Source organism: Halichoerus grypus, chromosome 2 (assembly GCF_964656455.1).
Source record: "Halichoerus grypus chromosome 2, mHalGry1.hap1.1, whole genome shotgun sequence".
In the NCBI taxonomy this organism is placed as follows: Eukaryota; Metazoa; Chordata; class Mammalia; order Carnivora; family Phocidae; genus Halichoerus; species Halichoerus grypus.
Window position 1 is genome coordinate 103,432,607 of NC_135713.1, and position 17,186 is coordinate 103,449,792.

The 17,186-nt window shown below is 34.0% G+C and overlaps 1 protein-coding gene across 1 annotated transcript in view; it reads left to right on the forward strand.

Moving 5' to 3' along the window:
• The window catches only part of ADAMTS6 (ADAM metallopeptidase with thrombospondin type 1 motif 6), a 295,911-nt gene that overhangs the window by 130,878 nt on the left and 147,847 nt on the right, over window positions 1-17,186 (forward strand). Inside the window, exon 9 of the mRNA XM_036117447.2 lies at window positions 2,703-2,808. Within this exon, the coding sequence (XP_035973340.2) occupies window positions 2,703-2,808 (106 nt within the window). The remainder of the gene's footprint in view (window positions 1-2,702; window positions 2,809-17,186) is intronic.

The following is a 17,186-nucleotide window of genomic DNA, read 5'->3' on the forward strand; positions in this document are numbered from 1 at the left end:
ATCAGTTTTAAATACAATTGACACTAAGCTTCAAAGGAGGTATAAGCTAGAGCTTGTATTTTTCCATTGTATATATATATTCTGAGGAAATACATATGTATATATCTATATACATTCTATTCTGCTTTTTGAAGGTAGATTGTTTACACTGAGATGTGTTCTTCATTAGGACATTAGTAATAACACTGCCTATACTTATGTTGTTATTTGTACTGAAGTAGATTCGAGATATGCTTCTACCCAACATCTCTTTCTTTCCCAAATATGTATTCCAATTTTTATAGCTTATTAATTTCCAAAATCAATACATTAATACTTTGGTTCATGTCAATGCATTTTCAAGCTCAGTATAAATTATTTTCAAATTATAAGCCATTATAAATTATCTTTTATACTATCTCATGGTGAAAACTAAATGACTGCATATGTATACATGTGTTGAGCTTCATATGTGAAAAATATATTATCAGTACAGAATGGTGGTCAGGGTTTTTCTTTTTGGGTGGTCATTCTGTCAACTTTCATGTTGGTTTTTATGCTAATACTTGCATATTCTCTTGCTTAGTAACTTTGATGACCAATTGTAACATGGCTAAGTAGATTTAAGGGTGCAAACTGTGGCCATCAAACTGAGGAAATCTAAATGACCCAAATAGTAATCAAACCCCTATTAACACAATCACACGTAAGAACTTTGACAGCCTCAATTTTATAGGAATATAGAAAGTTGTAGGGGTTGTGAAAATAGATTAGCTCTAAATTATTTTATTTCAGTTAGGATTTAGCTCTGTATTTTTAACTAATAGTTATTTCCCAAATATGTTCTTTCTGAAGTTGTTCTTTTAGTAGAACAACTAAGTTAATTTTATATCAGATAGAGAGGTAAATCTGTGCTTGCAAATACACCTTAGGGAGTCATTGAGAATTCTCAGTTAAAAATATTACCACATGGCATATACCAAACAGTCACAATAACAACAAACAAAAATCTAACCCATGGAATAATATATTTTGGGAAATATAAGAAATGTTAATTTAACAATAATTATTCTCAGTAATTGTTTTTTAACCAAATTTCATAAAGCTTAAAACAGAAACAGTATTCAGACAGTGTGGCTTTGTTCTTCCCATATCATGAATGATATTGAATTCAATAGCTTAGCCAGATAATCTACTGCAAACTTTTTTGGTATTCTTTCTTTCCCTATCTCTCTTTGTCTCGGGAATTTAGAACTAACATTTCTTACATATTTGTGATTTACCAAAAAAATTAAGTCACCTTAGTGACTTAGTGCCCCAACTAGTCCCTCTTTTTACTTCCTCTTCTTCAGGTCCCAAGACTTCTAAGTAGATGGAAGGGCACAACAAGGATAACACTAGTATTTACAATAACTCAGTGACAGAAATCAACCCCTTCCCCAGCTCGTGCTCCTTCCACATAAAACAGTAGGAAAAGCAAACAATCTATTAGCAAATCTAGCACTGACCTCATCTCTGTTCCAGTGTGGCTATTATGTTCATATTTTATATTAGAAGGTACAGAAAAACAATTTCTAGAGCTTTCTTATCAGTAAAAATATTAATTGAATAGCTTTTATTGTTCCAAATTAGTGTAACTGGGAAATTGTACCTAGCATGAAACACTGCTTATTGTGGTCAATAAATATTCATTGAATTGGATTCAAATCACTTTTTGTGGTTAGATAATTATTATTTGGGTAATGATAGTAGACTACTAACATACAAAATGTTTTTCCTACTTTTCCTTCAATTTCTTTTAAATAACTTTCGTTCCTATATGTGTTAAGTATAATTTAGCATCTGTTTCCTTATAACACATGACATTTTTCACACAAAAATTCTTTTTTTCTAAGTACTGTTTTAAAGTTATGTACTAATTCACAGGGCGTAATATTCATTTGGAAGTAAATATGAAAGCTTTTACAAGCTAAAATTCCCAAGGGAGGAATACCTTGAGAACGGAACATTTCATTAGAATCAGTGAATTAACACTGTAGTTTTTGCTTTATTAGTAAAACTAATGCATTGAAGGGGGATGGGAGAGGAGATAACCATTGAATGTGTGAATGTCTTTCTTTCCATTAAAATACCTAAAGAAATTGTTGCATCACTATCAGGACTTATTTCAGAAGATTAAAAAAATGCAAAACCTCCTATTTTTAACAGTTCTCCTTTTTCTCTTTTGAATCATTCATTTTTGCTTTTATAAAAAAATGTCATTTAAAAAAAAACCATTTGGGATTCCCTTTTTTTGGTAACTAAAAAGTTGCTTGTATATTTTTATGAACCCACTAAACTTAAACAGATCTCTTTAGAAAAATAATGTGGATGTATTTTGCTTTCTACAGCCTGAAGAATGTTAAAATAGAAATGCTTTCTTGAATTCCCTCTTCTGGCTCAAGTTACTAGGTGGTCCCAAGTTACCAGAAGTAAAATTTATAAATCTAACCCCTAGTCTAGACATTTTCCAGCACTGACTGCAGTTCAAAAAATATTAATGTCTAGCCGGCAAAGTGAAACTCCCCCCAGTGATTTTGCAAATGACTAGAAAGTTAACCTTTTGCCAACTGCTCCTTCTGTGCATGGAGGTTATTAAAAAGAATCCAGGCATTTATAAGTATGGGCTTTTTAAGACTGAAACACCTTGGCTTGACCCTTTGTGTCTCCTTCTGTTTATTCAGGCTTGGCCTCTGTGGCTGGAATGTGTGAGCCTGAAAGGAGCTGCAGCATTAATGAAGACATTGGCCTGGGTTCCGCTTTTACCATTGCACATGAGATTGGTCACAAGTGAGTGAGTTTAAGAAAATCAAAATAAATTTTAGAACTCCACTCTTTTGAGCAACTCATAACTACTGTGTGGAGCGCCTGTGCTCACACATACTTTACTGCCTTTTTGTCTGATTTCAGTAGAGAATGTTATCATTTGGGGTATTGGGATAAATCATCTTAAGAACTGGAGACTTGTTAAATAATCTTTGTGATTCAGTGACCCATATTTTTAGAGTGGTGAATGAGACACACTTAAGTTTTGTTATATATATTTGAAATAATTTACCTTTAGCACGGTCTGCTCATCACACAGCTCCTCTAAGTTAAATTGTTTAAATGATCTTTCTTTTCCGCAAGTGACAGTACCTATATATTTTAAAGTCATCATTGATGCCACTACCATAAAATCTACTTTGAGTTTTCACTCTTCATACAGCGGGTGAGCGTACCTTTTCCAGACATAAAGTTTGTGCAATCAGTGCTATGTAACTTGTGTTTTCAGGTGTAATATGTCATTGAAATAATAATAAAAAAAAAAACCCAACAACAATCAAAACTGATGCTACAAAGAGTAGTGAGATATCATTCTCATCACCTTTTAGGAGGATCTGGAGTTTTTAATATTTGTTTTAAATAAATCTGTGCCAAAAACAGTCCTATGGCTATCCCCCCACATGCACACACATAGCAATAAAATCCTTACTTTCTTTTTTTCAAGCAACAGGCAGTAGTAAATGTAAAAGCCTGCTCACATGGAAGGAGAGAAATTTGAAAACTTTAAAAGGATCGTCAAACATTTTTAACTAAAACAAGCAGCCTGTTTGCAGGAACTCCTGACATTTGTATGATTTAAGTTTTACAGTCTGCTTTTTGGTAGAGAAAAGGATGGGGGGAAAAGAACAAATAAAAATGAATGTTTATTATACAGTTGCCTCAGAGGTCATTCCCGAGATAAATCTGTAGCTCAGCTTGTTGTTTTTTTTTTTTCCCCAAAGTGGAGAGTGAAATTGAGTCAGTCTGTTGCATTATTTTGAAGTTTGCGACTTAAATTTTACCAAATCAGTGTTGATTTATGTGTAAATGCGAGTAACCAGCAAGTTTAAACCTAACTTGATTCAGACATGAGGGAAAGTCAGTATTACAGGCCTAAAAATACTGGTATTCTAGTTTTCATTGCAGTAAACAGCAAGGGAACAAAAAGGGAAAGCCCTCTTAACCAGTCAGTTTATCTTCAATGCATGCACTTAAAAGTCTGGCTCATTAATGACTGTCATAATCTTATACAACCAGACTGAATTTAATAGGTTCTGTTAGATTCAATTAAATTGAAAGGTTAGGACAAGTAACATACAGCAGATGAATAATATGTGTATGAGAGCACTGTTACCTCATGCAGTCAGAAGTTAGTCAACGTCAACATATGCATTATAAGTCTCCTTCTTGTATGTACTTAAATAGCTGAGGTAAGGGTTTATCTCTCTTTGTATCTTTTATTGAGATGAAGATTCTAACTGACCAACTCTCAGCCTTCCTAGATTTTTGTTATTGTTGTTGGCCTCTTGGGTAACTCCTTTTAATTCTTTTTAAGGTGAATGGCTTATGCCTTATATAGGCGATTATGAAAGAGAAGTAGAATATGAATTAACCTTTTAAGACTTATATGCTTTAAAGTAACTTTATTTCACAGTTAATTCTTGTTTGATAATATGACTGCTAAAAATGAGGAGAGGGGGAATCTACAAAATGCTTTATATTGAGAACCAGAAGAAATGCTTCCATTCAAAAATGTTATTTGACAAGTGAAAAATCAGCTATCCTTCTATGTTCAGTTGATTAATATGTCCGTATCTTCCATTCCCTTTTCCCCAGACAACCTGGGCAGGGTATGTTTAACATATCTTTTTCAATAAATCAAATTATTATTTGCTCAGTTAGGGAAAAATCTCTTTTATGAATGAAGATCCCTTTACTTGTTTTTATGATCTTAGGGTTTAGCTTTAAGAAACTTAGCAAGTCAACTCTGGCACAACTCATGGCATCCCTAAAATACCGTGTTCCCTATTCTTCCTGAGACAAAGCAACAGCCATGGTAAATGTCAAGTGTAGTTTTCAGTTAAAGTATATTGAAGTTTTATAACTTGTATCATTTAGTAGGATGGAGGTTAAGTGATGTGATGTTATCTGCAGATTTATCACAGTGAAGAATATTTGACTATGAGTTACTGAGAAGTGACCCCACTGAATCACTAGACCGTTGGAAGATTTTCTAGTATTCTTTACAGTGTGTAGAGTATGGTTTTGCACCCACCGTATACTTGTGTAGGGATGGATATACTATCTATTTTGAACAGCTATGGGATAACTTTTTTCTTTTTTCTTTTGCTAGGCCTTAGTGACCATTTTTTTTCTGGTGACTCGTATGGGGATCAAATTAGCGACCACTTTTATTTCTCTTTGTAAAAACAAGAAATTAATTTTCTTGTAAAATAAAAGATTGAGGGTTTATGCTATATTTAAATAACATGTCTAGCTTTAATGTAGTTATAAGCCATAGGCAATTAACGAAACCTTATAGAAAAGAATGCTCATTGAAAGATCTTTTAATTAATTATATAGTTGCTATAGGTTTCAGCAGTGGAAAAAATATGATGTTGAAAAATTCAACCTGACTTCTTGTATATTGAGAAAACTAATGTTTCCATACTGTACAAAAATAATCTTTTTTTAAAGATTTTATTTATTTATTTGACAGAGAGAGAGACAGCGAGAGAGGGAACACAAGCAGGGGGAGTGGGAGAGGGAGAAGCAGGCTTCCCGCTGAGCAGGGAGCCCGATGCGGGGTTTGGTCCCAGGACCCCAGGATCCTGACTTGAGCGGAAGGCAGACGCTTAACGACTGAGCCCCCCAGGTGCCCCCAAAAAGAAATAAAAAGACATCTTAAAAGTATTTATAATTTTTAGGGATGCATATTGAAGTATGCAGGACTGAAATGACAGGATGTTTGAGATTTGCTTTTAAAAGAAAGTGAAAAACAGAGAAAGATATGGCAAGAATAGCAACATCTTGAATTTTATTATCTTGATAGTGTATGGATGGGAGTTCATTATGCTACTCTCTCTACTATTGTATACGTCCGATACTTCTTCACAAAAAAGAATAGGTCCTAAGATCATAAATCTTTTAGTTGACTTAGCTCATTTAATATTTAATCATTATTTAGTGAACTATAACTGATTTTGACAAAATTTATGGAAATGTTAAATGTTTTAGTGAAAGCTGCAAGTATATATTGGTCGTGCTTTTGGAAATCAGTATCAATGTTTGGTCTTACCAATAGGGATACAAAAGATTGGTTAGGAGATGATTTTTTTTTTTTTTTTAAAGGAGATATATGGCAGGCTTCAGGATAAAATTGTAAATTAGGTTACTTGTATTAGGAGCTCTTATTACTATTTTCTTTAATCCAAACTTCCTTTCTCTTGCTACAAATACCTAGGTGTCTCGGAATGTTTGATTAGGGCTGTACTTTCATAATAGAAGGCTAATAATTAATACACTAAGGGAATTTTAGGATTTGGAACTAGTATGTGAGACTGTATTTGGGACGTTAATGCCTTTGTCTAGTTTTGGTATCAAAATAAGTATTCTGTGTGTTCTGGAAGAGTTTGCTTTCCCTTGAGTATGTTTTAAAACATCATTTAAGTATAATTTACATACAATAAAGATACATACATTTTGTGTGTAGTTCAATGAATTATGGCAAATGTATATAACCATTTAACCACCACCACAATTAAGATGTCAGCATTTTCATTACCTGAAAAAGTCCCCTTTTTCCCTTTTTACAGTCAATCTCCACTCTCCTCCCCTTTTCCCTGGGCCCAGACGGCCACAGATCTACTATCACTATAGATTAGACTTGTCTTTTCTATAGTTCCATTTAAGTCAACTTATATAGAGGGCACTTTTTGTATCTAGTTTCTTTCCCTTAGCGCAGTGCTTTTGAGATTCACCCATGTTGTTGTGTGTATCAGTAGCTTTTATGTTGTTTTTGGTTTTGTTTTCTGAATAGTATTCCTTATCAATAGCAATAGCAGATACCACATTTTAGTTTTTTTCTAGTTTGGAGCTATTATAATGAATAGGACTGCTATGAACATCCATGTACAAGTATTTGTTTGGACATATACTTTCATTTCTCTTGGGTGGTACTGCTGGTATTATGGTACATGTTAGGTTCACTTTACCATGAACTGTTTTTCAAAGTGGCTAGATACCATTTTGCATTCCCACTAGCAATCTATCAGAGCCGATTACTTCAAGATCCTTGTCAACATTTGTTTGTCTTTTTTATTTTAGCCATTATTATACATTTTAGTGGCATCTCATTGTAATTTTAATTAATCATCTATTTTCTGATAAATAATGTTAGTGATGAGCATCTTTTCATAGGCTTATTTGTCATTCATTATCTTCTTTGAATGTCTATTCAAAATCTTTTTCCCATTTTTTTTTTTTCAAACTGAGGTGTCTCTTCTTATTGAGTTGCAAGAGTTCTCAGTATATCCTGGGTAAAAAAGCTCTTTGTCATATATACATAATGTGAATATTTTCTCCAAGTCTATTGTTTGCCATTCATTTTTTAATGTTTTTTTTTTTAAAAAAACAATTCTAAAATTTTAATGAAGTGTAATTTAAAATTTTTCTTGTATGGGTTGTGTTTTTTGTGTGTGTCCTAAAATGTCTTTTGCCTACTTCAAAATTGTGAAATTTTCTTCTATATTTTTGTCTAGAAGTTTCATACTTTCAGCTTTTATATTAAGATCTATGATCTATTCTGAGTTAATTTTTAATTTTTTTTTTTTTAAAGATTTTATTTATTTACTTGACAGAGACACAGCTAGAGAGGGAACACAAGCAGGGGGTAGAAGGAGAGGGAGAAGCAGGCCTCCCGCCAAGCAAGGAGCCCGATGCAGGGCTCGATCCCAGGACCCTGGGATCACGACCCGAGCCAAAGGCAGATGCTCAACAACTGAGCCACCCAGGTTCCCCCTGAGTTAATTTTTTTGTATAGTATGAAGTAAAGGTTGAGGTTCTTTTTCTGTCACAAGTATCTAGTTATTTTAGCATGATTTATTAAAAAAAAAATTGGTTGTAGTTTTTTTTGTTGTTTTTTTTGTTTTTTGTTTTTTTGGTTGTAGTTTTCTTATATTATCTCTCTTTTTTTAAATTTTTATTTTTTTAGAGAGAGAGAAAAAGCATGAGTGGGGTAGGGGAGGGGGCAGAGGGAGAAGGAGGGAGATAATCTAAATCAAGCTCCATGCCCAGTCCAGCCCCCATGTGGGGATCGATCTCACGATCCTGAGATCATGACCTGAGCCAAAAATCAAGAGTCGTATGCTCAACTGACTGAGCCACCCAGGTGCCCCTCATATATTTCTTGAGTTTTGGTATCAGAATATAGTCATATAAAATGAATTAGGAACTGTTCTATTTTCTGGAAGAGTTTGTATACATAAGGTTGATGGTATTTCTTCCTTAAATGTTTGATAGAATTCACCAATGAAGCCATCTGAGCCTGGAATTTTCTTTATGGGAAGATTGTTGATTAATAATTCAGTTTTTATATTAAATATAGGATAGCCCATTATTTAAATCTTTTGAGTTTTTTTTGTTAATTATGTCTTTCAAAGTATTTAGACTATTTCAACTAAATTGTCAAATTTATTATAATATTCTTTTATTGTCTTTTTTAATGTCTTAAATAATGATATTCGACCATTCATTCTTGATATTTGTAATTTGTGTTTTCTCCTTTTTTCTTTTTTTCCAGCTTTATTGAGATATAATTGATATATAACATTGTATAAGTTTAAGGTGTACAACGTGATGATTTGATACACGTATATATTGCGAAATGATTACCATGATAAGGTTAGTTAACACGTCCATCACATCATATAATTACCTTTTTTTGTGTGTGTGGTGAGAACATTCAAGATCCACTCTCTTAGCAACGTTCAAGTATATAATACAGTATTATTAACTATAGTCACATTACATGAGACCTTCAGAACTTACTCATTGTATAACTGGAAGTTTGTACACTTTAAATATCTCCCCATTTCCTTCACACCTAGTCCCTGACAACCACCAGTCTACTCACTGTTTCTAGGAGTTCAGCTTTTTTAGATAACACGTAAGTGGTATCACACAGTATTTGTCTTTGATCTTACTTTTTTCATTTCATGCCCTCAAGGTTCATCCTCAGTGAAACAAATGGCAGGATTTTCTTCCTTTTTATGACTGAATAGTATTTGAGAGAGAGAGAGAGAGAAAGAGAGAGTGTGTGTGTGTGTGTGTGTATTTATATATCACATTTTCTTTATCCCTTTATCCGTTGATGGACACTTAAGTTGTTTCTAAATTGTGACTATTATGAATAATTCTCCAATGAACATGAGGGTGCAGATATCTATTTGAGATAGTCGTTTTATTTCCTTTGGCTGTATAACCAGAAGTGGGATTTCTGGATCATATGGTAGTTCTACTGTTACTTTTTTGAGGAACCTCCATACTGTTTTCCATAGTGACTGTACCAATTTACATTCCCATCAACAAGGGTTCCCTTTTCTCCACATTCTTGCTGGCATTTGTAATCTATTGTTTTTTATATTTCCCATTCTGATAGGTGTGACGTGATATCTCATTGTGCTTTTGATTTGCATTTCCCAGATGATTGGTGATGCTGAAAACCCTTTCCCCCTATATTTTCTTCCAGGAATTTTAAGGTTTCTGGTCTTACACTTAAATCTTTAATTCATTTTGAGTTAGTTCTTAGGAGTTGTGTAAGATATGGGTCCAATTTCATATTTTTTGCAGGCCAGGTTTCCCATCACCATTTATTGAAGAGACTATCTTTTTCACATTGAGTATTATTGGCACCCCTTTAAAATGTTAGTTGACTGTGTGTGTGTGTGTGTGTGTGTGTGTGTCTTTCTGGGTTTCCTATTCTGTTCCATTGCCTCCAGTTTTGTGATACCACTGGCTTTGTTGTTTTTCAAGATTGCTTTGGCAATCTTATGTCTTTTGTCATTTCATACAAATTTTAGGATTTCTGTGAAAAATGTCATTGGAATTTTAATAGGACTTGTATTGAACCTATAGATGGTTTTGGGTAGTTTGAACATTTTAATGATATTAACTCTTCCTATCCATTAACAAGAGATATCTTCAAATTTATTTGTCTTCTTCAATTTCTTTTATCAATTTCTTATTGTCTTTAGTATACAGGTCTTTTGCCTCTTTGATTAAACGTATTTCTTTTTTAAAAAATTTAATTAGGGGCACCTGGGTGGCTCAGTCAGTTAAGTGTCTGTCTTCAACTCAGGTCATGATCCCGGGATCCTGGGATCGAGCCCTGCATTGGGCTTCCTGCTCAGTGGGGAGCCTGCTTCTCCCTTTCCCTCTCCCTCTGCCACTCTCCCAGCTTGTGCTCTCTTGCTCTCTGTCAAATAAATAAATAAATAAAAATCTTGAAAAAATGTAATTAAATGAATTTTATTTAAAATTCATATTTAAAATATTTAAAATATAAAAATTAATTCATTTAATTACATTTTTTAAAAGTAAGCTGTACACCGAATGTAGGGCTTGAACTCAGGAGCCCAAGGTCAAGAGTCACACACTCTACTGACTCAACCAGCCAGATGCTCCTGATTAAGTTTATTTCTAATTATTTTATTTCTAATGATTTTATAGTTTTTGATGCTACTGTATATGGTATAATTTTATTTCTTTTTCAGATTGTTCATAGTTCTAGTGTATAGAAACACAACTGATTTTTGTATGTTGACTTTTGTAGTGGGCACTTTACTGAATTTGTTTATTAGTTCTAACCATTTTTTGGTGGAGTCTTTTGGATTTTCTGTATTTAAGATCGTGTCATCTCTGAGCAGAGATAATTTTACTTCTTCCTTTCTGATTGAATGCCTTTCATTTTTTTTTTGTTGCCTGATTGGTCTGGCTAGGACTTACTATGTTGACTAGGAGAGGTGGGAGTATGGAGGATACTCTTGATTAGATACTCTTCCTGATCTTAGAGGAAAAGCTTAAAAGTTCACCATTGATTATAATATACCTGTGGGCCGGTCATATATGGCTTTTATGATGTCGAGGTTTGTTGCTTCTATATACCCACATTGTTGAGAGTTTTTAAAATGAAGGGACGTTGAATTTTGTTAAGTCCTTTTTCATTATCTACTGAGATCCTCATATGATTTTTATTTTTCATTCTATTAATGTGATGTATCACACTTACTGATTTGCATGTGTTGAGCCATCCTTGCATCTCAGGGATGAATCCTACTTGATCATGCTGTGTGATCATCTTAATGTATTGTTAAACTCATTTTTCTATTATTTTGTTGAAAATTTTTGTATCTATATTCATCAGGGATATTGGCCTATAGTTTTCTTGTCTTGAATGTATTCTGGCTTTGCTATCAGGGCAATGCTGGTTCCTTGTAAAAGACTTGGGGATATTTGTTTCTTTTCAGTTTTTTGGAAGAGTTTAAGAAGGATTGGCATTAATTCTTTAAATGTTTAGTAGAATTCACCAGCGAATTTATCTGTCCCTGGGTTTTTCTTTTTTTGGGAGCTTTATGGTTACTCATCAATCTCCTTACTTGTTAATGATCTGTTCAGAATTTCTATTTCTTCACGATTCAGTCTTAGTGGGTTATGTTTCTGGAAATTTTTCCTTTTCTTCTGTCTTATTTAATTTGTTAATGTATCATTGTTTGTAATTATCCCTTATGATTTTTGTATTTCTGTGCTATCAGTTGTAATGTCTTTACTTTCATTTCTGACTATATTTATTTAAATTTTTTTTTCGAGTTACTCTAGTTTAAGTTTTGTCAGTTTGGCTTATCTTTTCAAAAAAGCACCTCTTGATTTCATTGATCTTTTCTATTGATTTTCTATTCTCTCACTCATTTCTTTTCTGATCTTTGTTATTTTTTCCTACAAAATTTGGCCTTATTTTGTTCTTTTTTTTCTAGTTCTTTGAGGCACAAAATCACATTATTTATTTGAGATCTTTCTTTTTTTGTAATATCAGCATTGATCACTATACTCTTCCCTCTTAGAATTGCTTTTGCTAGTATCCTAAGTTTGGTATGTTGTTTTTCCATTTACGTTTGTCTCAAAGTAGTTTTTTATTACATTTTGATTCCTTCTTTGACCCATTGATTGTTCAGCAATGTGTTGTTTAATTTCCCTGTTTTTGTGAATTTTCCTGCTTTTTTCCTGTTGATTCTTCATATCATACTACTGTGGTGATAAGAGTCTTGGAATGATTTCAGTATTTAAAAAAAAATTTTAGGGTGTACAGTTATTATTATAAATATAATCCATACTCATTTTAGCAAATGTTTATCTTTGTGCCAAGTGTAGAATTCAAGAATATCAACACCCAGCAATCCCATCATAACTGAAATTCAAATTGTTCTGTTCCATCCATTGTGGGTTTTTTTTGTTAATGGTATGGGCATACTAGTATGCCCATGTACTGTATATGCATTATTATTTTTTATTAAGTTCTTAATTTTAATTCCAGTATACTTAACATACAGTGTTATATTAGTTTCAGGTGACAATATAGTGATTCAGCAATTCTGTACATTACTCAGTGCTCATCATGATAAGTGTACTCTTTAATCCCCTTCACCTATTTCACCCATCCCCCACCCACCTCCCTTCTGGTAACCATCAGTTGTTCTCTGTAGTTAAGGGTCTATTTCTTGGTTTCTCTCTCTCTCTCTTTTTTTCCTTTGCTTGTTTATTTTGCTTTTTAAATTTCACATATGAGTGAAATTATATGGTATTTGTCTTTCTCTGACTAATTTACTTTGCTTAGCATTATACTCTCTAGCTCCATCCATGTTGTTGCAAATGGCAAGATTTCATTCTTTTTTATGGCTAAATAATATTCCATTGTGTGGTTATGTATACACACACACACACAGAATGGAATATTATTTATATATAACATCTATATCCATTCATCTGTTGATGGACACTGGGGTGCTTCCATAATTTGGCTATTGTAAATTCAATATTTTTAAATTTGTTAAGACTTGTGTTGTGACCTATTGTGTGATTTATCCTGGTAAATGTTTTGTGGGTGCTTGAGAAGAATGTGTATTCTGCAAATGTTGGATAGAAAGATCTATATAGTGTCTAAAGTGTAGCTCCAGTCAGATGTTTCTTCATTTTCTGTCTGAGTGATGTATTGTTGAAAGTGGGGTATTAGAGGGCGCCTGGGTGGCTCAGTTGGTTAAGCGACTGCCTTCGGCTCAGGTCATGATCCTGGAGTCCCTGGATCGAGTCCCGCATCGGGCTCCCTGCTCAGCAAGGAGCCTGCTTCTCCCTCTGACCCTCCCCCCTCTCATGTGCTCTCTCTCTCTCATTCTCTCTGTCTCAAATAAATAAATAAAAAATCTTTAAAAAAAAAAAAAAAAAAAAAAAAAAAAAGAAAGTGGGGTATTAGAATCCCCAACAATTATTATATTGTGCTTATTTCTTGTTTTAGTTCTGTTTGTATTTGATTTACATATTTTGGGAATCCAATATTGGGTGTGTACATATTTATAATTGTTATATCCTCTTTATAAATTGACCCTTTAAGATTATATATGAATTACTTTGTCTCCTATTACAGCTTTTGAGTTAAAGTCTGTTTTGTCTGGTATAAGTTTAGCTATCTCTCTTCTCTTTTGGTTTACATTTGCATGGAATATCTTTTTCCATCTCTTCACTTTGCACCTATTTTTTCCTTAAAGCTGAGGTGAGTCTCCTATAGGCAGTGAATAGGTCAGTCTTATTTTTTTATCCATTTTGCCACTCCATGTTTTTTGATTAGAGAATTTATTCCATTTACATTTAAAGTAATTATTGATATCTGAGGACTTAGTAATGCCATTTTATTATTTGTTTGCTGGCTCTTTTGTAATCCCTTTGTTCCTTTCTTTCTTGCTGTCTTTGTGAATGGATTATTTTCTGGGTGGTTTGTTTTGATTCTCTTTTATTTATCTTTTGTGAACCTACAGTAGGTTTTTGCTTTGTGATTACCATGACCTTTACATAAACCATATTATAGATATAACAGTTTGTTGTAAGATAATAACAGCTTAACTTCCATTACATACAAAAACTCTCCTTTAATAATTTTCCCACCATATTTTACATTTTATATCACAATTTACATATTTTGTATGGCATATCAATTAAAATTATTGTAGCTATAGTCATTTTTATACTTATATTTTATTCTTTAACCTTTATACTAGAGTTAACATACCATCATATTATAATATTGTAATATTCTAAATTTGTCTATATACTTTACCAGTGTGTTTTATATTTTCATTGTGTTCTCATGTTACTTATCAGCATCCTGTCATTTCAATTTGAAGAACTCCTTTAAGCATTGCTATTTCTAGTGATGATGAACTATTTCATCTTTTTTAGGCCTAGAAATTTTTTATTACTCCTTCATTTCTGAAGGACAGCTTTGCCAAGTTAAATGTTCCTGGTTGGCAGTTTCTTTTTTCTTTTCTTTTTTTTTTTTGACAGAGAGAGACATAGCGAGAGAGGGAACACAAGCAGGGGGAGTGGGAGAGGGAGAAGCAGGCTTCCCGCCGAGCAGGGAGCCCGATGTGGGGCTCGATCCCAGGACCCTAGGATCATGACCTGAGCCGAAGGCAGACGCTTAACGACTGAGCCACCCAGGCACCCCGGCAGTTTCTTTTTTCTTTCAGCACTTTAAGCATATCCCAATCTCTTTTGGCTGCAAGGTTTCTCCTGAGGAATCTGCTGATAATCTATGGGGGTTCCCTTGCATGAGGAATTTTTTTCTTACTGCCTTTTTTTTTTAAGATTTTATTTTATTTATTTATTTATTTATTTTAGGGAGAGAGAGTGAGTGTGAGCCAGGGAAGGGGCAGAAGGAGAGAGAGAGGCAGAGAATCAGAAGCAGACTCCATGATGAGTGAACCCATAAGATCGTGACCTGAGCCAAAATCATGAGTCAGACACTCTACCAACTGAGCCACCCAGGCTCCCCTTCTTAAAGTTCTCTCTTTGTCTTTGATTTTAGACTTTTTTATTTTAATTTTTCTCAGAGTAGATATTTTTCAGTTGAAACTACTTGGGCACTTAAGAGTGTCATGAACTTGGATGTCCAATCTCTCCCCAGATTTGGGAAGTCCTCAGCCATTATTTCTGTAAATAAGCTTTCTGCCCTTTTCTTCCAGTTATCTCTTTTTGGGACTCCAATAATGTATAGGTAGTTTCTTTTAATAGTATACTGTTATTCACATAGGCTTTCTTCACTCTTTTTCTTTTTTTTCTTTGTTTTCTGATGAGATTTCAGTGGACTTTTCTTTGAATTCACTGGTTCTTTCTTCTGCTTTGTTCAGTCTGCTATTGAAGTTCTCTATTGAATTCTTTAGACATTGTGTTCTTTAGCTCCAGGGTTTTTTGTTTGTTTGTTTTTTAACTCTATTTGTTGTTGAACTTGTCATTTTGTTCATGAATTATTTGTCTAATTCTTTTTTTTTTTAAAGATTTTATTTATTTATTTGAGAGAGACAGAGATAGCAAGAGCAGGAACACAAGCAGCGGGAGTGGGAGTGGGAGAAGCAGGCTTCCCCCCGAGGAGGTAGCCCGATGTGGGACTCGATCCTGGGACCCTGGGATCATGACCTGAGCCGAAGGCAGACACTTAACGACTGAGCCACCCAGGTGCCCTATTTGTCTAATTCTAATTTCATTTACTTATCTATCTGTGTTTTCCTACAGTTCACTGAATTTCTTTAAAAAATTATTGAGTTTTTTGTCATACAGTTCATAGATCTCTATTTCTTTAGGGTTAGTTATTAGAGCTTATTAGTATCCTTTGATTGTAGAAATTTACTTGATTCCTTGTGATCTTTGTATCTTTGCATTGGTATCTGTGAGTTTGAGGAAGCCATTTCCTCTTCCAGTCTTTCACAGACAGCTGTGTTGTGGGGCTACTGATGTGCTTTCTTGCTGGGGCTGCCTGTCATATGTGCTGCATGGCTGCCTGGCATCACTGTCCAGACTTCCTGGTCAAGCAGTGCTGGAGGCTGTGCTCAGATCCAGTGACTTGCTTACTTGTGTGGGTGGGTCTCTAGAATGTGTCCATGGCTGGGACAGGCCAACTGGTAGACACCCAAACCTAACAGAACTATTGATCAAGTTGCCTGGCCAGAAGAGGCCACTGGCTCAGATGTGCACTTGCCTTGAGCCACCTGGTTGGGATCTCTGCTAAGGGGCCACCTCTGTCTAGCAGGAATGTGAAGTGCTAATTGCTATAAACTTGTGTCCTTTCTCTCTCTGTCTTTAGCTGGTTCCCCTAGTGATCCCTATGACACAACTAAGTGGTCCTCCTGGTAAATGTCCTGGAATGCTGGGGGAACTGGATGCCATATTGGGCTCTCTTTTTTCCACTGGAGAAACTGTAGGCTCAGGGGGACCCACTTGGTGCAGTGCTGCATAGGCCTGAGAGAAGGATGATGTAGTCAAAGTAAAACTGTACCTCTTACCACTCTAATGTAGTTTTTCTTGTTGTTGTTGTTGTTGTTTAAGGGGGTGCATCTGCCTCACCCCTGAGTTCTGAAATCTTCACAAAGGTGTCTGACTTATGGATATTTGCTAGTTGCTTTTTCTGTAAAGGGGACTAAAGTCAGGAATTACCTATTTTGCCATCTTGCCAACGTCACTTCTTTTCTTCTTGATCAATATAGCTTTAGGTTTTTAAATTCTATTGTTTTCTTTAAAAATTTTTTTGATTTCATTGATTTTATCTATTGCATGCTCATTTAAAAATTTTATTGTTCTGCTCTTTATTTTTTTCCTTTCTTATGCTTACTTTAGGTTTAATTTCCTTTTTTTTTTTTTTTATCGTTTTAAAATAGAAGCTTAGTTCGTTTATTTTACATCTCCCATCTTTCATAAGACCTAAAGTTATAAATTTCTTTGTGGGCTTTTTTTTAGCAGCATATGACATTTCATTATTGTGCATTTCCATTTTCATTTAGTTAACACTATTTTTTTTTGTGATTTCTTCTTGGATTGTGGTCAAATAATATATTCCATTATTTTGATTCTTCTAATTGAAACCTGCTTTACAGTCCATTATATTTTCTATCTGGGTAAATGTGTCTTGCATCCTTGAAAAGAAAGTGTTATTTGTTGTTGGGTGGGATGTTCTAGCATTTTCAATTAGATCCATTTGTTTGATAGTGTTGTTTAAGTCTCCTATATTCTAACAGCTTTTCTTTATAGTTGATCTATCCATTTTTAATAGA